The sequence below is a fragment of the Trichosurus vulpecula genome, chromosome 8 (assembly GCF_011100635.1).
Source record: "Trichosurus vulpecula isolate mTriVul1 chromosome 8, mTriVul1.pri, whole genome shotgun sequence".
In the NCBI taxonomy this organism is placed as follows: Eukaryota; Metazoa; Chordata; class Mammalia; order Diprotodontia; family Phalangeridae; genus Trichosurus; species Trichosurus vulpecula.
In genome coordinates, this window is record NC_050580.1 from 122,428,453 (window position 1) to 122,454,851 (window position 26,399).

The 26,399-nt window shown below is 37.3% G+C and overlaps 1 protein-coding gene across 1 annotated transcript in view; it reads left to right on the forward strand.

Moving 5' to 3' along the window:
* RASGRF1 (Ras protein specific guanine nucleotide releasing factor 1) overlaps positions 1-24,971 on the forward strand; it is a 215,955-nt gene extending 190,984 nt beyond the window's left edge. Inside the window, exons 22-27 of the mRNA XM_036737004.1 lie at positions 790-874; positions 5,269-5,466; positions 12,366-12,445; positions 17,941-18,058; positions 19,199-19,267; positions 24,451-24,971. Coding sequence (XP_036592899.1) covers positions 790-874; positions 5,269-5,466; positions 12,366-12,445; positions 17,941-18,058; positions 19,199-19,267; positions 24,451-24,543 — 643 coding nt within the window. The 3' untranslated portion in view covers positions 24,544-24,971. The remainder of the gene's footprint in view (positions 1-789; positions 875-5,268; positions 5,467-12,365; positions 12,446-17,940; positions 18,059-19,198; positions 19,268-24,450) is intronic.
* The last annotated feature ends 1,428 nt before the right edge of the window (positions 24,972-26,399 follow it).

Below are 26,399 nucleotides of genomic sequence, written 5' to 3' on the forward strand. Positions count from 1 at the left end.
GAATCACTTCTTAAGAAAGACAGGTGTATTGAAGAAGTTAAAGATTATATAGCTAATGAATATGAAAAAGTGTTTGTATTTTCAAATCTTAAAAGGAAGACAAATCAGGTTTCTTAACCATCTTGCAAGACTTGAGACTCATCAAGTTCTTATGTAGTAGTAAGGAGAAGCATACTGGTCTGGAAATTAGAAGGCATAGATGGCACTTCTGACTCTACCATTTCCTCTTTGAAAACACAGGCAAATCGATTTACCTCTCTGAATCTCGTTTTCCTCATCTGTACAATGACTGCCACTAGAGCCCCCTCCAATTTTAATATTCTAGGTCCTTCCATGAAGTTATTCTTCCAATTGACTATACATGTTTATTTTACTTAGAAACTTATTTTACTCTCATTCTCTCATTTCTGATTTAACAAATAATCACAGTACACTGTGCTCCAGGCTCCCAGGTAGACAAATACCTTTTTTGCTAGGCGGATGTCAAATGTAAACTTTGTCTACAGGAAAATACTAAATATGGGGTTTGAAATAACATAAGGCATTTCTGCATAGTAAAACAAGGATTTCAAGGAATTCACAAGGTGCCATGTTTAATTATATACAGTTTTATTATAAGTAATTATATTAAGTAATATATAAATAATTATAATCAGTTTAATCATAAGCAGTATTTCACTTTCCCTCTACTCTGTGTATACATGTGTCTAGGTTGTCTATGTATACAGTTACCAAATTCAGCTATGAGGAAATGTCACTTATCCTTACCTTTATCTTTGTCATTCTCAGAGAGTTTTTCGGACAAGGCTGGATGAAGGTTGAAAAGAATGAAAGGACTCCTTACATCATGAAAACTACCAAGCATTTTAATGATGTAAGTACAGGTTTGGTGGCAACTTTCTACTCTATGTCCCCCTTTGTTATAAACCCATGTTTTGTTAGAAATTTGACTGGGAACTTCCTTTGGAGTTCCCTCCCAGATCCTTATAAGCTTTGTAAGAAGAGCAAAGACATATGCCTCCTTTGACCATATACATTGGCCCTACTGGCTTTGTTACATCATTTAAAACAATTGGCTAAAGGTAAAATAACAGAAGTCCCATCATCTATTGGCCTACTGTCATTATAAAATGTCTTTAGACTTTAGAAAATGTCAGATTCTTTTTTTCCCATATACATACTTCTAAGAAGTATTGTCCTCCGAGAACTTATATTCCAAAAGTCAGATCTCGAGGTAAATATTTTAAAACATCAAAAATTGCTTTAACAATTTGGAAGGCAATCAAATATTTATTAAGCATCTGCTATGTGCCAGACACTGCACTAAACACTTTACAAATATTATTTCATTTAACTCTCACAACCACCCTAGGAAGTAGGCATTATTAATATCTCCATTTTAGAGTTAAGGAAACTGGGGCAGACAGAGGTTAAATGATTTGCTCAGGGTCACACAGCTAGTGTCTGGAGCCAGATTGGAACTCAGGTCTTCCTGATTCTGGGCCTGATGCTCAATCCACAGAGCCACATAGGTCAAGTCATTTCATTGGATAGCATCAAGAAAGCCTACTTTCAATTCCTTGACAGCTAGGTGGTGCAATGGATGGAAAAGCAAGATACTATGTCTGGTACTTCTTTGACATGACAAAGAGTTAAAAAATTTAATTCTATATAAAAGTATTCTCCATTTTTTTCCACTCTGCTTGCTTGATACTGCTGAATGAATAAATGAATGATTGAGTGAAGTATTTATTAAGTGCTTGTGATACAAACAGAAAAGTAATACAGTCTTTACTCTCAAAGAGGTCACATTCTAATTGGGGAGAAGACAGATTTGGAAGATTTTGGCACAGATCACATGGGAAAGTCTCATGGTCCTTATGGTGCAGCAGCAAAGCAGCTGTTAGTGCCTCCTCTTCAATGCCATTATTTAATATCACTAATTCCCAGGGTTCTTGGGCTCAGCATCCTGGGCTGAACCCAACAGAGTCTGAAGGGAGCTGGCAATTGAGGTTGGAGTAGTAGTTTGACTTGCCTAGCACATGCTGCCTCCTATCTCCCACAGGGTACCTTACTACTTCAGCTAAGCTGGCTCACCTGGCCTGTGTATGGCACTTGGTTGCCATTTGGTAGGGATGGCTGGCCCTTTCTCCACAGGAGTTGCTCTCCTGGATCATGGCTATGAAGATTAACTAGCCTGGAAGCATGAATGTTGGTCTAAGGGTACTCTAAGGCTATTCCAGGAATCCTGTGTCTTTCTATCTGTCTGTTGGTAGCAGTTGTTCAGCAGTTGTTACTAGTGGTGATGAGAACAGTGGGCCCCCTCTCCACAAGGATTCTTTCCTCAATGATGGCTGTGGGGACTGTACTATACCACCAGCAGATCTGGTGGTTTAAGGTATACTACTCTCAGGGTCTTGGGCTGAACCAATCAGGGTCTGAAGGAAGATGGTCACGGTGGTGACGGTAGTTTTGACTTCCCTAGTATATGCTGCCTCCTGCTTCTCCCTCTGGGTTCCTTGCTGCTTTAGCCAGTTTGGCCCTCCTATCCATTAGGCAAAAAAGGACCTAATATAAAGACATACTTCAATTTCCACTAATGTCTATGAAACCAAAAGCACATACACAGGCGTGATTTCACTTGATGGCAATACACATAAGATCCATTCTCCAGAAACACAAAACATTGCAAAAGCTAGGACTGTCTAAATTCAGAGATGCCAGATGTCAGAGTTCACAGTGGTTCTATTGTATTGTGTCTTTATTTTACTGAAAAGAAATGCCTCCAAAAAGAAGTTTCAGGATAAATAAGTCAGTGATAATGAGAACCAAGAGCTAATATCAATACTACTCCTGTTATATCAATACATAAATACCAGTAACAGAAAGACACTGGTTATTAGAGTGGCCGTTCCTTGACCTCTGAGACAGAAGATGATTTCTTTCCTTTATCCCTTCCCCAAGGAGCCATGCTTAATTATAAGCAGTGCTGTATTTTCCCTTTGCTTTATATATACATATGTTTTTAGGCTGTTAATGTATGCAGCCCCCAAATTCAGCTAGCACCCAGTACTATCACCATCCACAATACAGAATCTCATATTTGGAAGAGGCTTCAGAAGTTGTCCAGTCCAACTCATGCCTGAAAATGAATCTCTTGTATAGAAAATCTGATCATTGTTCATCCAATTTCTTTTTGAAGACCTCCAGTGAGGGGAGGTCTCTGACTCTTAAGGCAACCCACTCCACTTTGGGACAGTTACAACTGTTTGGAATTTTTCTTTTTGCTTTTTCTTTTTTTGTTATTCTTTTTTTATTAATCTATTTCAAACTTAAATACACAATAAGAAAAGAAAAAGGAACATATTATAAACCTAAATATTAAAACTTATGTACAAAATAAGAAAAGAAAAAACATTTTTCCATGTTCACAGCAGAACATGAGAGGATTCAAAATAAACAGCAATAAATTTCTATTTCAAGAAAAATTATATAATAAATACTACACACTGTAGTCAGAGCTTTCTATCTTTGCTTTGCTTCCTGGTAAGTTTTCTTTTGTTCTCTACTGTGCACTTTCTACTTTATTCTTTTTTTCCCCACTTCCTCCCCATACCCCTCACCAAGAAGGCTGCAATTAAACAGAGATATAGATATATACACATATACATATATACACACATACACACAAACATATATACTCAGATATCTATAATCATACTCATATATAGACATATACATTCGTATATATCTATGTAAGACTGTTGTATATTTGTTTGTCTTCAGTTTCTCTAAAGGTGGATAATCTCCTTCTTCATAAGTCCAAGTCTTTCCATATTTTTCTAAGTCCACCAACTCATCATTCCCTACACCACAGCAATATTGCAACCTTATATTGTCTGGTTATTTTAAATAGTCTAAAATAACATTAATTAATATGGCTGACATATAGTATAGCTTCCCTATTTTTTCTCTTTTGATTAAATCTATTTTAGCTTTAACTTTGTCTGAGATCATGATTACTAGCCCTGCTTTTCTTTCCTAATAAATTCTACTCCTGATCTTTATTTTATGTTTGTGTGTATCTCTTATTTCCTATCCTTCCTGATTCCTCTACTTTGCTTTTACTCATGACATTGCCCTCCTGTTACTTAACCTATCCCCCTTAGATTTAAGAAATCTAAGCACATTTCTAAACAAATCTAAACACATTTATCCTATTCTCTCACCCTCTTATTCCTTTATAAATTTAGAAGACTTTTATTCCCATCTAAATGTATATGTTGTTCTCTCTTTAACCCAGATCTGATGTTAGTAGCAATCCCTCTAAAAATCCTTCCCTATCCTCTCCCCTCCCCCTAACCCCTTAGCCTTTTATTTCTTTCAAATTTAGAAGACTTTTATACCTTTCAAGATATATATGTATTGTTCCCTCTTTAACCCATTCCCAATGAGAGTAGGGTTCCAGAACTACCAGCCCTCCTCCCTCATCTAATTCCTCTGTGTCAGTTCTTCCTCTCACACCTCATTTGTATAAAATAATCACTCTTTTTACCTTTTCCTAAATGGTTAGTTTTTGGAATTTTTTCCTTATCAAATCTAATCTGCCTCTCTGCAACTTCCACCTAGTGTTTCACTTCTGAGGCCAAGCAGAAAAGTCTAATCCCTATTCCATAAATCTGCCTTTCAGTTGCTTAAAGACAGCCATCACATCCCCACATTTTGCCATATATAAAGAAGATAAATGGGGGTGACTATCCACATTCCAAAACAATTCCTCATTTTTTCAAATTTTCTTTTTAGAAATTCCCACAGTATTTTTAAGTGCTCGTTTACAGACCAACTAATTGATAAGTATGAAAGCAGGGAAATTTAAAGCAAAATTGTTGAAAGTTAATTTAAGACATTGTAAAAGCATTTTTGACATGTCAGTGGGAAAACCCAATTTAATTTAAAAAAATTAAAATTACACAACACCTGATGTAGTGGAAAAAAATACTGGACTGAGTAAGAGTTAAAAGACTTGGGATCCAGTCTCAGGTCTGCCACTTATTAGCTAGAGGAACTCAAGGAAGTTGCTTAATCTTTTTAAGCCACAGTTTTATCAACTGTCAAGTGCAGGAGTTGAACCAGATGATTTTTTAAAGGTCCCTTCCAACTCCAAAATCTTACAATTATAAGAAAGTTCTACTTATTAAACCAAGTTTCCAATCTCTTCTACTTTATTGAAATGATGCTTCTGGGTCTTGCTTTGTTTTTTACCCAAAGATCAGTAACCTGATAGCTTCAGAAATCCTCCGAAGTGAGGATGTCAACGCCCGAGTTAGCGCCATTGAAAAATGGGTGGCTGTGGCTGACATCTGCCGATGCCTACACAATTACAATGCTGTGCTAGAAATCACCTCCTCCATGAACCGCAGCGCAATCTTCAGACTGAAGAAAACATGGCTGAAAGTCTCCAAACAGGTATGATGAGGTTGTTCATTATCTTTACAGAGTTGAATTTAGTGGTATGACAGAAGTCTGAAGCTCTATACATCATTTTCTGTGTAATTTTGAATATAAGTCTAAATATAAGTTACAGCCTAAAAATGATATCTACATTAAAGGAAAAATAACATACAAGTTTGAAAATATCATAGACCATCATAGACTATAAGTCATATCTGGACAATATGGGAAGACAAATGATAGCTATAGAACAGGAATAACATTATCTCTGTGTAAACCAAGATGAAAGAGGCAATTTTGTAGGAGAAAACATTTCATTCGTGTGAAATGAAATATCTTTTCCCAGACATCAAGTGACAACTCCCTGAAGTGAGTACCTGGGACAGGTACCACCTGGGATAAGTAATACAGCTCATAGATATGGGTACTTGCCTTCCCCTGATATTTTATTTCCCTGTGATTGATCATAGGTCTGCCCATTCTGCTAATTAAGATTACAATATTTATATAGTGCAACTAAATAAATTATTTTTCCCAACATGACTCTGAAGTAAGATGACAGTATCACAATTTTTATGCTGCATAAGATGATGCATTGAGAATGGAAGGGATTTCTGGAGGGTAACACACCAGATCATCAAGAGCTGACGCTAGATTTTTAATATCACTTCTTCTAGGTCTTTAGCTTCCCCTATTAAGTCATCCTTGCAACAAAGGACTTTGCCCTGGACCTGGAGTGAATTTTTTCTAGGAGTTAGAAAGGAGTCAAATTCTGGTGACCCTTTCAGATTCCAAACTTTATTTATAAAACATTAACCAGGTGCCATCAGTGATAAAATTTCTTTGACAGCCACTTGGTAAAGGACTTAAATTCAGGGAAGATTTTTATTCATTCAGGATGTAAATATTAAATCTACCTGCAATGTAAAAAATTTGAACCAGAATTTCCTATGAAAAAAGAAACTGAAAGAGGATTGTCCTTAGAGTCTGGAAGACTCTATTCCTGCCTCTGCCACACATGAGTTATATGACCTTGGACAAGTCACTTAACCTTTTAGTGCTTCTGAGCAACTTTTTAAAACTATAAGTTGCCAGCCTATATCAGTAGAAGAAGTTCCTTACTGGAATCTCCCTTACACCAATGAAATCACAAGTCTGGTTTTTTAAAAAATGCACACATCTGTATATATGTATACATATCTATATATGTATACATATGTATATATTACATAGATAAGATATAAATCTATATATACATATGTAATCTATATGTAACCTGTATATGTACATACCAGGAAGTATGACCTGGGACCTTGTTAGGGAAGAAAACTGCCCACAGTATGAAGGTATTACCTTGGGTCTTTCAGCTCACTCACATGCCTTTAATAAATGATTACTTTCAGCACATGGAAGTAACTTGTATGATTGAATGTATATTTCCAAAATGCGTGGTTTAACACCATCCTTATGGGAAGATCAGTCCCATTAACAACTACAATTCTATCATATATTTGCCTATATTGTTTCTTTGGTCAGAGGGAAGAAAGAGCAATGCCTTTCCCCTGCTGGATGCTTTATGGAGGTCATTTGGCAAAAAGCTACATCATTTCTCTGACTTTTTCTTCATATCTACCAGGTGTGAAAGGTTGGTAGTGCACCTCACCACTGTACAGGTGAAGATGCTGAGAAATATGAAGCAAGTTACAGTCTATTAAGTGGAAAAGCTTAAGGTAGAACCCACAGCCCTTTAGTCTCTGATCTATCGTTCCATTTTCACAATATACACTGTGCCACATCATACTAAAACATTATAGTAGTCATAATAAGTTACCTCAAAAAGGCATTTTAACGTTGGCAAAAACACTTTCTTCCTAAAAAGTTAGGTAGTACAAGTATCACTATTCCCATTTGATACATGAAGAAACTGAGTTTCTTACAGATTAAGTGACTTGCCCATGATCACACAGCCAATAAGTATCTGAGGTGAGATTTGAATCTGCATCTCCTAATTCCAGGTGAGGCCAACATACTATCTACTATGCTTTGCTGTCCTGTCAAACTCACGGTATTACAATTCTACTGCATACCATTTATTAACAATTCACCTTGCATCACAGTAAGGCAAGTGTTATTGCCCTTTGAAAAACTGGAAAGTCATGGTACAAAAATATTGTAGTTGAAGATGTTGGTTTGGTACCTCTGAAGAAATGTGACTAGATCAAGTATTATAAAGCCTGAAATTTCTTCTGTACCTAGCTCCCAGACAAAGTTCTGGTTCCTTTTAATGAACAACAGAAGGTGCTATCTATGGGACCTGTCATTGTTCTCAGCTTGACTCTTACCCATGTGATCAGGAAGTTAGTCTTAAAATTAGCCACACTGACTCAGGTGACTATACTGCAGGTTGGCCAAATGATGTCAATTCCAGCATTGCTTGAAGCAAAGCTTCAAGGACCTTTCAAGGCATTTCTTTAGACCTTGTTACAAAGAATTAAAAACCTCATCGGCTCAGCATTTTGCTTATGCTAGTATCTTGGTGCCTTCCACTCTCCTTGAATATTGCAATTCTATGGAAATTAAACTAATTCCAGTGACCATAGCTGCTACACTTGTGGATGAAGTACCCTGGGGCCTCATTCCTGGAAACTCGCCCTGGCCTTCTGTAGTTAGGGCCTGAAATTGAAAATTACCTCCATGTCACAACCCAGTCCACTACTTTAAGGTAGAATGGATCGGTTCATGATTTTTCAGTCCTTTAGTCTGACCTAGAACTTGTGCCTACAGAACAGCAGATGTCAGTCTATCTCTGTGCTGGGTCTCTAGAAAATGGTATGCTACCTCTTCACTAAGGTTTGCCAAAGACTTTTGCTTGTATGTAGGGTCTTTCCTCTTTCTAGCTGTCTTCTTCAAAGTTAACACAGTCTGCAGCAACCTGCTAACACTGAAAAAAATCATCTGTTAATTGGCTTCTTGTCTTTTGGGGGATCCTCTATCAAAGCTGAACCAATCATATGTAGTATTTCTAAATTGTTCTCTCTAGGATTTGAGGGGGTAGGTTTGATGGCAAACTATCAAAGTAGATAAATTTCCTGGAGGATCAGAAAAATGGATACTAATGATAGCATATATAGTCTTCATTTCATCCTTTAGCACACAGGTGCATAAAAGAAATAAAGCCTAGTTCTGCACTATGCTGGGTCCTAGGCAAAATTTTGAGTAAGCTAGATTTATCTTAGGAAGAATAGATTCCTTTTCTTGCCCCTTTTTCTCCTATTTCCTCCTCCAAATCTTCCTTGGTGTCTCTCAGTCTAGATCCCCTTCCTCCTATCAAAATTTGATCTAAGGAAGGCTCTATAAGCTCCTTAATACTGAGGAACAAGTGACTGAGAAGATTAAATATCTTATGTGTCCTCGAAGGGGAAGGGAAGAAGATAATCATTTCTAATAGTGGATAAATTTGCATAAACAAAATGAAAAAAATTCTAATTGTGGAATTTCAGATATCAGATAAGTAGGGTGGTGGGGGAGGAGAAAGTAATGAGGAAGACTGAATCTCTTATTCCTTGAGATCATGCCATGAAGGCAATTGGTTCTGTCTTATTTACTCGTGATTCCCCACATGCCCTGAATCTCTTTCCCTGCAATATTCTGACGCCTACAAGCTAGTATGATAACCAAGACTGTTAGTGGACAAAACTCTTTGGGACTGGCCAAAAAGAAGAAGACTGGAGCACCTCTGCCAAGTGTCTTCAACGCCTTTGTGTTACCTTGGAGGACCTGAGAGCAATCAGTACCCTTCATTTACAAAAATCAGTCCATTTGTTGGGTGCTATATAAATGCACATGAACGGTTAGGTCAAAAGTTTGTGGCTCATTTGTACAGTTGTATTATATAGACATGTCCTATGTCTAACCGGAACAATCATGGATTAATAATAATAATAATACCTAACATTTATAGAATTCCTCCTATGTGCCAGGCACTGTGCTAAGCATTTTTTTTAATAGATATCTCCTCATTTGATATTAAAAACAACCCTTAGAGGTAGATGCTGTTATTATCCCCATTGACATTTGAAGAAATTGAGGCAGAGGTTAAATCCGAGGTCACATAGCTAGTAAGTGCCTGAGGCCATATTTGAACTTAGGTCTTCCGGATTCCAGGTCCGGCATTCTATCCACTAACGCACCTACTTACCTGCTGATTCAAGTTTCTCTACCTGGTAGGAAGAAATGAAGAAAGCAAAACGCTACCAGCACCTATATAACCAACAGCTCTAGTTTTTAATAATACTTTTAATAATTTATATAACACTTAAAAGTTTGCAAAGCACTTTACAACTATTATCTCATTTTATCCTCTGAACTACCCTGCAAGGTAAGTGCTATTATTATCCCCATTTTACAGAGGAGAAAACTGAGGCAAACAGAGGTGAAGTGACTTGCCCAGTATCACACAGTTAGTAAATGGCTGAGGCTGGATTTGAACTCAAGTCTTCCTGGCTCCAGGTCCAGCATTTTACCTACCATACCGCCTAGCTCTGGGCAGCAGGATATATGAAATTATTGTGAATTCAGAGACTACTGCCCACATTCCACCCCACCCCCCACCCCCAAATGTAAGTTGGTGGTAATGATGCTGTTCCTACGGTTTTCTTGTACTTGTTTCCACATTCAAACCAGGTCATCTTTTGGGTGGCCCTACAATTCTGAGACTGTTCACATAGCAATAAAGATTTTAAAAATAAGAAATCAAATTGAGTTTAAGGAAAAGCAAATCCCTGTCTAGATGCCAGACATAGAAGGTAGATACCTGCCCTAAAGTCACCACAATCCATGTGAATGCCTGAATTTGTATCCTGTAACAGATCAAAGAACACAGTACTAGGCAGACAGTAGACATTCAGGAAAAAAAGAACTTTCTGGTTAATTCACTGACCACTTTTCCTAGGTGGAACGAGAATATTGATGTTATTAAAACATGAATTGAGATCCACATTTAAGCCTTCCTCCAAAATCTGAATATACTAAGACCAATGGTATAACTAGAAATCAAAAATTCAGATTAAGCATTTACAGCCCCCTTTTCCTCATTCCTTTTAATACAAAAGGACAGCAACTGGCAGAAAATATCTCTGTTGTGCTGATTTTAGCTTGTTTTCCATTGCTTTCTTCATTTTCTCTGTGCAGGCCAGAACCATTGAAATAATACTATATTTTTTCAGAAAGGCACATAATGGATCTTAATACCACCTTTTACCTCCAACAAATTTAAAGGCACTGCATAACACTGTCCACATTTCTTACTGGATTAGCCTTATCATGGGGTATTAAAGTTAGAAGGTAAGATAGATCTGTTCAAGTCTGAGTCCTAAGGTGCTTAAGATCTTCCCTCATCTTTGGGAAACAGCTAAATGACATGGTCTCCTAATTCCTTCACCACTGAAGAACTATCATGAAGCCACATTGATTTCCACTTCAATTAGACCTTGAAATCACATAGTAATTTCCTATGGGAAGATTTTTCCAATAAAGACTTGGGTTAAATCTCAGTGTGCAGCCAACTGGAGCCAATGTCCTTGTGAGACACAAGAGACCACACTGAAATTGCCTAAGCTGAAGAATGATACTGGACTACCATTTTTGTCATTATTTAGCGTTCAACCTTACCATCTGAAACCTGTAACTTGGGGCCTGGAAGGAATCTTGGAGGTTATTTCAGAATCTAATTTCCTCATTTTTCAGGTGAGGCGACTGAGGTCCAAAGAGGTTCAGTGACTTAGAACCACAGGCTAAAGTTTGGCAGCTAAAAGGGAAGCTTAGAAGCCCTGGATTCCAATATCCTTATTTTACAGATGAGGAAACTGAGACCCAGAGAGATTAATTTGTGGGCCAAAGTCACCCCGCTAGCAGAATTGGGATTCAAAACCCACATCCTCTAAACTACAAATTCAGTCCTCTTTCCACTATAACATACTAAGAAGACACAGCTCGTTAGCAGCAGAGAAAGGACTCCATTGCATTCTCCTTTTCACTGAACTACATACATTTGAAAGAATCACAGAATCTCAGAATGTTAAAAGGTTGAAGGTTCTCAAGAGAATATCTAATCCTAATCTCTCATTCTATAGCTCAGACAACTGTGTTCCAAAAGAGGAAGTGATTTGCCTACCATGGAACTCAAACCCAGATCTTCTAACTCTCACCAGGCCTTCTGGTTTCTGTTTGAAGAGTTAGGAACTTGTCATTTCTTTGGAGCCTAACCTGTGGGCTTGGCCAGATTTGATTACTTGACATGACTGAAAGCATTGCATCAAAGTTTAGTTTTCTTTTCAAATCTCCTTCAAAGCCTTTTCTTCTTGGGTAATCGTTTCAAGTCCAAGCCTTTTCTTAAAGTGACAGTATCTGTATATTTACAGTATTTAAAGGATAGAACTGCATAGAAATGACTCATATTTTAGGAGTAGTCATGGAAAAGACCATATGAGATATGGTGATATGATGATAGGATAAGGAGACATGAAAATCAGCAATTCTCTACACATCTATTTAAATTAATCTCAGATTTAAAATACCAGGTTTATCAAAAACCATCTGCACCCCATTACTATGCAGCCTATTCTGAGAGCCAAATTTTAACCCCACTCATACATATTCAATGCAAATTTCTTTTAGTGAGACGTGTGTGTGTGTGCGTGCGTGCGTGCGTGCGTGTAAAAGAAGACAGCTTGATAGGTTCCAAACATCTAAAAAGTTCTAAGACTAGGTCATATTCTACCATGCAAACACACACAAGAAAATGTTTTTTTTTTCTCTACTTTAGCAAGGACATGAAGTTGGAGGAAGTGCAAAACAACTTGTTTCCGACATTTTAAATGTGTTGTTTGCTAGTAAATGCTTCTAATTCCTTCTAGACAAAAGCTTTGATTGATAAACTCCAAAAACTTGTGTCATCAGAGGGCAGATTTAAGAATTTGAGAGAAGCTCTGAAAAAGTAAGTGTGTCATTTTGTGATTCTTACTTTTCTAAAAAAAAAAAAATTAAAAGGCCATTGCAGACAAAACTTTTCCAAAAATTAAAAAAAAAAGTGAAAAGAAGTCTGCTTGCCATTATTTATGTTACAAGTATATTGGAAGCAAATGAATAACACTTCATTAAGAACACAACATTAAACCATGATAATTGTGGCCTAGGATTTGCTAAATAATATTTTTATTGTTCATTAAGGACACGATGGTCAGTTTGCAGTTATCATCACCTCTTTCCAGAAGAGGAGACAGAGGAACAAAAAGGGAGAGAGATCTACCTAAGGGCACACAGCAAACAAATGTAAGAGCTAGGATTAGAGCTCAGAAACACTGATGTGTTAAATTCACTAAGCACTTGTCTTAACATGGTGATTCAATTGACTGAAAGGGAAAATTTATGAGTAAAGCCTGTTATGTTTTTAAAGTTGGGTTTCCAGGTATCCAAGTTGGTGCAAATGACTTTGGCTTCACCTTAACTATCATTACGCCAAATGACAGACAGAGGACAATCTGCATGTAGCACTTTGTATATCTGCCATGTTTGGCATTTTTGTAATAAAACCAAAAAAGCACACCCAATGGTCACTGTGAAGAGGAGAAACAGAGTCTCCATCAAATTCTGTTAGAACTCCCAAAGAAACAATCTGGTCATTGACTGTATATTCTCATTGTGACCGTATTAAACTCTGTCCCGAGTCAATGTGATATGCTGAACTTGTTATTTTCAGTGAGTGTTGTTGCCTTCTCCACTCATCAATCAAGTGCTTTCTTTGGGTAATTCCATTTGGTCTCTGTATCAAGTTCCATTTCCCATACAGTCACACTGTGTGTTACATAATCACCTGTTGATTGAACAGCATTGGAACTGTGAATGCACTTCCTTAGACACCTTTGAGGTAATCCCGTGCTCACTGTCCCATCAGAGCACATTGGTGCTGCCCACACTGCCCTTCCATCTGAAAGCTCATAGTCCAAAACACTTGCTATGGTGTCCCCAAAGATTTTTTTGTTTGCTCACACTCAAGACTGAGCACGGAGACCAGTCGATGCCTTTGGCCCTTTAATAACCAGAGTATGGAGGTCAAATGGAAGAAGCGCTGATGAATTTCCTTTCCTGACTCCAAGAGCCTCCTCCTGTTCTTCTTGTGTCTTCCTGCTGTCCTTCAGTCCGTCTTTCACCAGCTCAATGTATCATTGGCTTGATCATCCCCACTTTTATGTCCTTTGGCAGATGTTCTATCCATCTGTGCTGTTAAATCTTCTCTTCAGTCATAGTCCCTGGGAGACAACATAACATTTTTTTCCCTTCTCCATGGGTCAGTGCTTTGCCTTGGTCTATCACATTATTCATTCACAAACTTGTCTGTCTTGCAGAGAAGCCTCTTCACCGCAGCTTCATCAACCTTTATTTCCTTTCCTGTTTAGTATCCTTCCCTATTTGCCTCCTTAGTTTCTCATTTTGTACCACAATGCCTATCCTTGCTGGTTTCCCCCTTTCTGATTAAATTAGAGAGTATCTCTTTCCTATTCTCTCCAGCTCACCAAGGCATAGATTTTGACTCTTTTTTTCCTCTTCAGAAAGAGAATGCTTGGTTCTAGGTTTTTAATTTTCTTAGAAATGAAATTCCAGAAGTTAAGTTCATTATAAAAATCAGTCTTAGCCTTGTGGTATGGATCTAACCTAATTCAGAGAAAATAATCACAAGAGAACATTTTACTAACAGCGTTTTCCCCCTCAAGAATTTGTATTTTAATACATACTTTGTCATTTGCATGCATCAATACAGGGTAGACCTGGGCAGATTATCTCTGTCTTAAAGGGGAGGGTGGGGGGGAATATGGAGCACAAAGTGATTTGCCTAATATTCCATGGTTGAAGACTAGAATCCAGGCCTCCTAACTCTTCATAGAGTGTTCTATCTAAACTGTGCTGCCTAAACTTCTATTAGGACTCTTTCTACCTGCAGTGGATAAGCACTACTTTGAGCAAAATTATAAAAAAAAAACTTGCCATTAATGGAATGGTTAAGCATGAAAGTTTTATGATGAGAGGGATAAATTCTCAGACCCAGATTATAACCTAAAATTCAGTGAGAATTTTTTCCAAAATTTCTCCTCATTTTTACGTATCCCAGAATATCTAATACTCCAGACAGATTTACTTCTTTTGAATACTCATGTTCTTTCATAGTAGATGTTCTAAGAGTCAGTTTTAGGGTCTATATAGAGTTTTTTTTAAATTTATAATTTCTGAGAGATTCACCCTTTGCCTAACAGAAGAGGTCTTCCATGATCATTCTCCCCAGTGACCTTTCCAGAATATATCATAATTTTTCATTTAATTCAATGTTGATTTGTATCCTTCATGGCACACCTTCAAGGTACCAGTTTGTTGGTGATTCGTCCACCTCCACTTACTCCCAAGCATTCCAGCCACCCCTCAGCAGTCATATGTGTTTCAGCATTTTAATTGATTATGTATCTATTTCATATGTTACTTATAATCATGTGTGTCCTTGTAAATGTTCTTCTCCTATTTCCCTAGTTATAGTGTAACCTCCTGAAGACTGTCCTTCATTATCTTGTAATACCTCACAGTCTCCAGCAAGAGGTTTGGCATACAACTGGAGCTCAAAATAGGTTGATGATGTAAGAGACCTGTCAGATTCCTCTATCCATCCTATTAAACATCTGGATATTGTCCCCCAGACAGAACAAACTGGCTCTCCCAAACACAAATCCAGCTGTTGTCTTGCTCCTGGTATACATGACCACATCATGCCCTTGGTCCTGCTTTATGATTTTCCAAACACTTAAGCAGATAGAGGACCCTGTCTGACCTTCAGAGAAATTCTACAATTTCTAATCATTCACATTCAGTCTGGACTCGTTTTACCTTCTGATCTTCCTTCTGTCTGAGAGTTGTGGGCAGCAAAAGAAAAGAAAGACTCTACTGAAATTTCAGGATTTATCATAACTAAGAAATGGGAGGTAGGAGGTAACAGTGTAAGATCTTCGAGATAGCACACACAGGCATATCTTTCCTTCGACTCTTCAAAGCCTCCCTCTAAGTATTATTGGGGCAAAATTCTTCTCCAAGCATTCATGTGTTTTGTTCATTTCTGTTTTGGAGCCACAAGCAGAGATAGAGTGCTAATGAAATAAATGAGAGCTCCTCACATTTATATAGCACTTGGCAGCTTTTATTGTGATTTATATGTAATGATTATAGAATTTTAGAGTGAAGAGAGACCTTAGAAATCATCCAGTCAGCCCTTGCATTTGAATGCATGGTATGGTGTAAAGAGCACTGATTTGGAATAAGAGGATCTGGGTTAAAACCCTACTACTTACAGACCTGTGTGACTTTGGGCAAGCCACTTAATTTCCCTGGGCCTCAGTTTTCTTGTCTGTAAGATGGGGAGAGTCAGACTAGATTATTTCCAAAGTCCTTTCCAGTTGGAAATCCTATAATTCTCTTTCCCAGATGGAGGAACTGAGTCCTAGAAAAGGGAAAGAACTTACCCAAGGTCATACAGAGAGAACTGAGATGGGAAGCCAAGTCTCTTAGCTCCTCATCCAGTGAGCTTTCCATTCAATTACTACCTCCTCTACTGCCTGCCTCTCTCTCATGATGAGCCAGGAAATATAGTTTCAAGTGGCCCTTGGCAAGCTATACAATTGACAGGAAAATGCTTTTAATGAAAGGGTAAAGTTAGCAGGGGTAAGCTGGTAACGAGTCTAGACTGTATTATATGTAATTGTATGTGTGATGTTTCCATTGTACTTTGCTTCTTTTCAGTTTCTTTCCACAAGTGCTCCACACTGTGCTGAATGAATAGGATTCAAATCACTTTTTAAAACTGGAAAAGTGCCTCTTTCTTCCCATTAGCCTGTGTGTTTGCCTCTTTACTATCCCCCGGGGATCTTATTGTACATCCTAATTATTATTTTCTCTCCAATTGTCTGTGTCATGTTGTGCTTTGGCTGCCATTACGCTAAGCCTTGGTTTATACGCTACGTTGACAAGAAGGATGCAGGGTGCTTGCAGGAGTTCTATTGAATAAACATTTAATGATATACTGAAAGTCTAAAAATAAAGTTACATCATCATCATCATAATACTTTTATATTCACCCAGGATAGACAGACAGATAGATTTAGATGATAGATAAATAGATGATACATAGATGGTTGGTTGATAGATATAGATGATAAATAGATGATAAAGAGATGCATAGATGATTGATAGAGATGATAAATAGAAGATACACTGGTAGATAGATTTGTTGATAGCCTACAATGTTCCAGGACCATCGAGAAAACTCAAAAGTATTTGGTAATCCTCCCAACACTTCCTCTTAATAAGGAAACAATAGTAATCCCTATTTTACAAAAGAAAGGGCCAAAGTAAAAGACAGAAACATTATGTGACATGCTTCAGCATTTTAGTGGCTTGACAAGTACACCCACCTAAGTCCTAATCTATTAGCTTTTTGACCAACTAATGACAAGAGTATCCCAAGGAGCACACAGCTCATAGTATGAATTCTATGAATAATTCAAAGACAGCCAAAAATGTACTATATACAACCTTAGGTGAAGAGCACTGAGCTCTGATGGTGTGGGGAGATTTTTAAAAAGCAACAAAAGATACCACCCCTGCCACCAGCAATGGAGTAGATGTAAAAATAAAAAATATGTATTTCTAGTATAGTAACAAAATCATGCACATGACAGAGTATACTTAATCACACGTGAATAAATAGGAATGGAAGATTCCAAAAAGATTTTGGGAATGAAGTGTGGTTAGTCAGATGAGGCTGGTCTGAAAGGATTTGGTTTTTTAAAAAGTCTTTGATGGAGGGAAGGGAAATTTGAGTAGAAAAGGTGAGATGGTTAATAATTAAGAAGCAAGAGGCAAAGAGGGAACAGAGAAGTGTTTGCTTACTAGACCAATAAAAGCAGGTCTGGGTACAGTGGGAAACAATTTGAAATTAAAGAAAAGCAATTTCTAGAATGTCTTGAAAGCCATGATGGTGTTATTACTTTGATTGAAAGGCCAGAGGAAATTGAAATTGCCAAATCCTAAGGGCCTTACTAACATCATCTAACTAATTCTCATCGCTACTAAAACAAATTATACAAGGAAGTTTATTCCTATTTTACTGATGGGAAAACTGAGGCCTCTATGATGAAAGAAATTTGCCTCAGGTTACTTATCAGGCAAATAGGTACCAAACCCTAAATTTGAAACTTCCTAACACTTGACTATATACACCAGAGTTTATACAAATTATCTCTAGTTCCTAAAAAAATATAGTTAGATGAGTAAACCTAATGACATTATTTTAAAAGAAAGAACACAAAAGTGCATGCAAGGCAGACATAGCCCTAGGGGGGTTGTGTTTGTATGTGTGTGTGTTAATGAAAAACCTTTTTTATACCATTTGCTTTGAAGTTGTGACCCACCTTGTGTTCCATATCTTGGAATGTACCTCACTGATTTGGCATTTATAGAAGAAGGAACACCCAATTATACTGAGGATGGCCTGGTAAACTTCTCCAAAATGAGGATGGTGAGTTTCCAATGCTTATCTCTAAGGGAAGTAAAGAGCTGGCGGGAGAGGGTAGGTGTTGATTCTAGAAGTGGGACATACCTCCTGGCCTTTTGCTGAGTGATACATAGCTAACTGAAATAAACAACTCCCAACTGATCACCAATAAAAGGAGAAGAAAAGTTGAGTTGTAGATGGTTGGTCACAGAGTCTGGAAAAGATGGGCAAAGCCTCCTGAATCTATGGTCAATCACTATAGCTCAGCAAAAAACCATGGAGCATGGTCCTCTGCAAGGATCCCCCAGTTGCAGAAAGAAAACTTCACAAGCAAACTAAAACTCATTAGCTATTCAAAACTGATCTCCATACAATTTATTCAATATGACAAAAGATATTTCTTCACCTTTGGGAATAATCAATCCTAATTTTGATTAATCCATCAGAAGGAGAAAATAGTATTTATTATCCTGTAACTACCATCTTTAAAACCTACAAAAATCCAATTCAGCAAATACTTATTCAATAGCCTACTATGTGCAAGGTACTATGGGGCTTGGCATAAGCCAAAGATAAAATGAAAATCCCCACCCTCAAGGAGCTTACATTCTATTTGGAGAAAATAATATATGAGCAGCTAAGTATATGCAAAACATAAAGTAAATACAAAGCAGTTTGGACTGAGGGAGAAACACTTCTAACAACAGGGGAGATCAGGAAATCCCTTTTCATACCCTATCACACCCTCAACTGTTATTTGGGAATATAATACACTTTATACAAATACTTTATACAAATCAATTTTTAAATGAACAACTGACATCTAATATCTCCAAAATACATTATAGCCATAGGATTCCATTTCAGTAATACCTAAATATAACCAATATCATGTCCTATCAAGCTCATTAAAATCAAGTTTTTGCCTCTACATAGAGCATTAACATATTTATATAGATTTAACAAGTGGTGCATTTCCCTCAGAAGCAAGCTACAAGTACAAAGAACACCATTCCTGACGTAATCTTCAAAGAAGTGAGACCAATTTGAAACACTTTTGTGTTATATAGACTGACATCCAACTTAGCGGTTGAATTCCATTTTAACTTTTTGCAATAACATAGCAAAAGGTCTTTTTTCAAAAATTATTTTATTGTTATACAGATATCCCATATCATCAGAGAGATCCGTCAATTTCAACAAACAGCTTATAAAATAGAACACCAAGCAAAGGTATGTTTTAATGATTTGCAGCTGGGGGTGAAGGGGAAGGGGGAAGTTGGTAACATGACATGATGACTAGAAGGACAGCCTTGGATTCAAAAGGCTTTAAGTTCAAGTCTTTACCCCGACAAGTACCAACTATGTGATCACGAGCAAATAATGAAGCTCTCAGTGTCCCCAACAACTAAGACTGGAAGTTACAAGTGAGTGTCTCACCTGGATCAGTGTTCCTGTACTAATGAGATCACAGGTTGAGACTACATATATATATGTATAAAATGTGTGTGTACACACATACACACATATGTATATATACATATATTCATATTTATATATACATGTATATTTATCTTTAAAGTTAAACCTTAGTCAATAACTTCAGGGGCCACTTGCCATACAGGGTGGTAAAATGTAACATAGTAAAATGTAACAGCAAACTGTAACATAAGCTATGAAAATAAGCCCTGGCCCGAAGTCAAATAACACCAGGCCTTAAAGAAAATAAAAACCTTACCTGACATGAAACCAATCCATAAGAACATTCTAAAATTTTTTTTAATTTGATTTTTTTCTGTCTTCTACTTTTATGAGAAATGAACAGGTGACAAGGAAAAAGTCTAATAGGTTTTACTCAAAAGCACAATTTCTGTGGCCAATGCTAATTCACCCTTTTCAACAGAACGATATCCCAAATCAATTTAATTCACTTCCACAAGTGTGTATTAAGCACCTATCGTGTACCAGGCATCGTGCTATGGACTGGAAATACAAACATGAAAAGAAAATGGGGCCCTACCCTCAAGTTTATATTGTAGTAAGAGGATGCAATTTGTAGCAATAAATAACTACAAAATATACAAATTAACTACAAAATAATATTGGACCAGGGAAGGAGCGAGTGGAGATTCATAATTGGGGCAATGAGTAAAGGCCTCTTGTGAGAGGTGGCATGTGAGCACAGTGTTGACCCAGAAGACCTACAAGATACTAAATTATCTTAGATTAAATTCTCTTCCATACACTCTCCTTACTTAAGTAGAAAGTGCATTAAATACACCTTGGAAAGATTTTGAACAATAAGGGTTGAAACAAAAAGGGTTTTTCAAGTCAGCCTCAGTTCAAAAGTGCAATCGTTCCAAAGCTCACAGTTATTCAAGTCATACCATATCTGTTTTTCCTTTGGCTTCCCTATTTGTCTGGCTTTTCACATGAATCTGTGTTCATGGGTGAACTCTGATTGTATTTTTTGCTCTGAGTTGGTGCCTATGCAATTAGAGTATTGTCTGTTTTATTACTAATGTCTCCATTAGGGAAGAATGATTAACAAATTCATTAAGTTCTTATTTGCATTTTAAAATAAATCATGAACATTTATTAGCCTAAGTAATCAAATCAAATTAAAAATCAACAAATCATAATTGGGTTACATGTAAAGCAGTATGCTAAGCACTAAGAACCTATATTATATTAGTAGATATTCATGTACTACAATGTGAGCTGAACGTAAGCCCTTGCTTAGGGAATTTCAACATTATTTGTTGAACTTCAAACACATTGTCCTCTACTCATGGCCAATAATAAATTTAATAAAAAAAGAGGAAAGGCTAATAAGGTCAATGCTTAGATATGATCATTGAAATCACTAACTGCCTCTAATCTGGTTAGGTAGCTCTCTAATTTTAAAGATTTCAGTGGTTATTCAGTGGAGAATAACCATAATTCTGATATGACTTACTCAATAATAGAAAGGGTTATCTTCTCCCCACCCATGAAAGGCTCACCTACATTTCTGCTAGATTTTGGTTCTCTTTAAGAACTTTTTGTATAAATACTTTAACTGCATAGACTTTTTGATTTTTTTAAATAATTGGATGAAATTAAATTGTCATGGCTTGATGGCATCTCAGCATGCCTAAAATGTACCACGTGCCCTGGGGTTATTATTCCAAATCCCTAATCCCCAAATCCTGCCAAAGTGTTTTCTCTGAAGGATTATTAGTCAATATAAATTAGTCAGTAGACTTGCTAATTAGCCTTTAGAAAAAGATATTTACTAAGGTGCTATAGTAATGACAGTTGGTACAAAACATCTCCCAAAAGTGTATGCCACACTCAACAACTAGGACATAGAGTTCCAGGGTAAAGTGGGCACGACACACGTGGCAAAGGTCTTACCTACAAGTGGAAGTCCATTTCTTCCACTGATAGGGTCCTCATGAAGTTTCCCTTAGCCATGCCATAACTGTCTTCTGGGCCGCTTGCAGTTTTGAAGCTGCCTTTCTTCGGTGTGTCTGGTTTGTCCTTGGCTCCTGATAGTTTGTTCTTGGCCCACTGCCACCAGTCACTTCAGTCTCTGGGACACTCCCAGGATGATGATGAGAGGTCCAAATCTTCCAACCATATGAAATGAATAAAATTATCCTCTAGTCAAATGATTCCCTCTCAGAGTATTGACCAGACTGCTCTTCGGTCTAGCCTGACGGATGCTTAAATGCATCTGAAGTGCCTTGCTATTTTATAGAAAATCATAGGGTATGACCAAATTTCCTCAGCATTACTCCATACTCCAGTACAATGGACTTTAACTTAGTCTAATGCATTTGATTAATGAATTGATTCAAGAGAAGGATTATCATCTGGTTAAGATAATCACTTTTGGAGGTGTCTGGGGATTAACTGATTCAGTCAAGAAGTCTGGGTGACCCCCACACTTACATTAGAAATTGGTAAAAAAAAATTGCAGTCACTAGCTAATATTTCTAAGAACTCATGGATAGTAAAAGTCCCTGAAGGCTGAAAAGAGGCAAATGTAAAACCAATCTTTTTAAAAGACAAAAATGAATAAGACTAATGATGTATTTATCATTTCACTCGAATTAAAAGAAAATTTTTTGTCTCCAAAACAATGATGACCAATAGATCACCAAAAGATTTGGTGGGTCCCATTTTTTATTCCTTCCTGTCTTTCCTTTGCCCACATTCCAGCCATCATAGGGACTGGTATTTCAAAATTTCCTATCTCCCTAGGCTCTGTGAGCAGCAGGTCACATCTAACAGAACTGACTAAACCTTTTGTAGGATCATAATATTTTAGAGCTATAAGAAACCTTAAGGATCATTGAGTCAAAAAGCCCTCATTTTAGGTGAAAGCAAGATAAATTTCTTAAGTTACAAAGAAAATGTGTGGGGGCAGCTGGGTGCCACAGTGAGTAGAGCACCAGCCCTGGAGTCAGGAGGACCTGAGTTCAGATTTCACCTAAGACACTTGACACACTTACTAGCTGTGTGACCTTGGGCAAGTCACTTAACCCCAATTGCCCTGCCTTCCCCCCTTCCAAAAAGAAAAAGGAAAAAAAAAGAAAATGCGTGTGTAATCCCATAGCCAGTTAATGGCAGAACCTGGACTAGAATCCCGGACACTTTGCAACATACCATATTACCTGCTTCATATTAATATTCATTTCTAAAACTTATCATCAGTGGCACTGGCTTGTTGATCTAGGGCTTGTCACACTGGTATTTGAGTGCCTCCCATGCTTTCACCCATCTTATCACACCTGTTGGTAGAAGAGATGGTGATTGAAGATTATTGCTGGACTAGTTAGAATTCTTAATAAAAATGCCTAGAAGAAACAGGTTTCTGAATGTCTAGTGGATAGAACTATGAGCCCTTCTAGGAAAGCTTTGATTCCTTATGGTTGGCTTCTTAGTGAAGTCCAAGTAAAATGGCTCTATCCTTGAGTATTTCTATCCCTCCCTAAAGCCGGGAATCTGATTTATAGTCAGAGAAAGGTCTCCTCTGCCCTTCTTAAAGTTTTATGGAACTTGTGTTCTAAACAAACATGCACACTTCACACAGTTGCCAAATACAGATGTGCTGCTTCTTATGAGCTGGAGTTGGAGGTAGGCTCTTTAACCTTAAATGGTAGAGCTGTGTTTTTCCTTACTACCACTGAAAAATAGAATTAGTTGTATTCCAAACCCTCTCTGTTTTTTAATATCTCCGCATGCAAATTTTGGTCATCTGGAACTCCTGGTGCCATGGGAGAGACACTGTAGTAGGGGTAAAAGAGCGCCTAGGCATTCAATCAAGACCCCTCTAGGACTTTGACACAACTTCCACTCTTGCCAATGCACTCTCTCAGACTGTGAGAGGATATTAAGATAACAGTCATGTGGGGAGGCTTCTGCTCTAAAGACTAAAGGAAAGTTTATATAGGATTTGTTTTTATCAAACCGTTACTGCTCACCTGGCAGATAAGCTCCATATGGTGAAGAGTCAACTTGTCTGGGCCCCACCTCATCATGTTTAACAGAATGTCACTGAATGGAAAAGGTTCCATTAGCAAATAGCCAACAAACATTTAATAATAATAATAATTTACGTAGAGTTTACTATATGCCAGACACTGTGCTAATCATTTTGCAATTATTATCTTACTTGATTCTCACAACCCGGGAGGAAACTGGAGCAAACAATAGTTAAGTGACTTGCCCAGGTCATACAGGTAGTAAGTATCTGAGGACAGATTGGAACTCGAGAGGAAGGAAGGAAGGAAGGAAGGAAGGAAGGAAGGAAGGAAGGAAGGAAGGAAGGAAGGAAGGAAGGAAGGAAGGAAGGAGGGAGGGAGGGAAGGGAGGAAGGAAGGAAGGAAATCTGAAGCCTATATGATAAGATGACTGAATAGTTCTTTGAATGGTTTGTGGATCAAGAGCTCCATTCCTCAGTCTTCAGAGCTAATCCCATTATGTCCCAAAGAAATTTACCTCAAGAAAAGGCAACCTTTCAGATTACCCTAGAAACATTTCTTTAAAGAAAAATGTCATGAAGGAACTAAGACCTTCAACTTCCAAATCCCTTTAAAATTTACAGACTTCAGAAATGCCACCAAAATGTCCCTTTACATCCTCATCTTCCTTTAATTAAACTTACTTCTCTTTAAGCATCAGCATTTAAGCTCTAAATCATAGGATCTGAAGATAGTTTTTTTTTTCCAAAGCCTATATCTCATCCAATTTACTGTTTTCCTATTTTGATTACTAGTATTGTAACGGTATTGTCTCCTACTGAGCTGTTTTTTTTCACAGAAAATGTGTTGTATTTCTGCTATATTGTGGATTTTAATAGGCTTTTGTGGGCTGGTCTGGGAACCTAACCACCCAGTTAGAGGATTGCCATTTCATTTTTTCAGGTAACACAATATTTACTGGACCAATCTTTTGTAATGGATGAAGAAAGCCTCTATGAATCCTCTCTACGAATAGAACCCAAATTACCAACCTGAAGAGCAGACCAGGGAACCGCAGCTAACGTGTATACAGCCTATATGATAATGTACATACTTGTTTTGTTTCTCTTGGACAGCCTAGATTTTCTTCTCAGTATGTGCTTCTCAAATGAAATAAAATCATTATTGTTCTTAGCTTATTACAGTAGGACTGGAATACAAATTTCTGCATTGTTTAAGATTTCACAACCCAACACTGTTTCCTGCGGTGCCTATTTCTTTTGAATACCTGTATTATTCCGTTCTTTTATTCTCATGCTTCCTCCTCAAAAGAGGAAAAATGAACCAATGTATAAAATGCCCTACGCACCAATAATTGCTTCCTTTTTCCCCAGCCCAGATCCCTGTGGTTCTGATGGGTTAGCAATTCAGGCGCTTACCAGCATATTTTACATAGTTGTTATAAATGGGGAAAACACATATATGCATATATACACACCTTTTGAAGTCAAGTCATTTTAATAAATATATTCCTGCTGGCAGTGATGTAATTTCAAAAGCAAAATTCTGCAAAAAAAAAAAACACTGTTATAAAGAATTCCCATCACTAAATAATCTTGATGGAACAGAGTAGTATAAGCTAGAATTCATCATACTTTAAGAAGACCGCTATCTCATCTGATGCCATATCATTCATTGTTCTATTAATATAAGATAGCATGAATCACAGTTTAAATAAATTGAATGAGGTTCTATACCTTTGTGAGGAAAACTACCATTGGTGTATCTTATACAATCCATGACTTTTATAGATTGCTGCCCAGAGTTCATTTATAGTAGGGAATATACACACAAAAAAATGTAACTTTTAATATTTCAGCTACATAACAATCATTACAGGCTTATGTTGAGATGCTATAAATCTGTATACCTTGTGATAATTAGTACCATAACGTAGAATTATAGAAACAATTACAAAGTGTTTTTATTGCATATACTGTAATCCTGTCTAAATATCTTCTAGCAGGAATATAGTAATGTAGTGCTTATTCTGTGAATACTACCATGTATTTTTTACATTGTACAGTATATAAAACACAGTTTAACTTCAAAGTGGCAGGCATGTTCCACTAAAACAAACAGAAGACTTTTGCTGTAAGCAATACCTAGTGGTATGAGAATTCTATTTCAAGTCCTAAAATATTTCAACTTACAGCTTGTTTGGAAAAAAGCAAAATTTCCATTTTTGTAAAAATATATGTTTCCTGATTACCTCTTGCTAATAAATCTATTCTATCTCAGGGTGAACAATGAGTTTAGACGTGTTTATCCTGGACTTTTTCTTTCCTGTTCAGTTCAACTCAACCTTTCTTTAACACCTTCTATGAACTTGGCGATGTGCAAGGAACTGTGAGGTATACCAAGCATAGTACACTCTCCCTTCCCTGAAAGTGTTCTCAGTCTTGCTGAGGAGATGAGGCATATACAAATAAAAAATAAATAACAAAAGAGGACAGTAGAGATGTGTGCCTGCTGTGAGACAGAATGGTTGATACCTTATTTTGCTAAGTATTAGCTACCCTCCTAAAAGATGAGCAGATACTGGTAGCTAAGCAGAGAAGAGGGGTCAGGCTAGCTTATAAGTAGTCATCCTTGGAACTCAGGCAAATGAATACAAAATATAGACAATCTGGCAACCAAATAAGGAACCCAAAGTACCAAGAGCCCAGAGAGAACTGTTGCAATGACCTGTAAGGTTTTTTTTTCATTCATTCTTTCAACAAATATTTGTTGAAAGCATACTATGAGCGAGGTGCTGTCCCAGGTGCCCAGGGGATCAAGATAGGTACAAAGAATATGCATTTCATATCCTCATTGAGCCCCCAGAACAGCAGAGGAGATAAGACATTTAT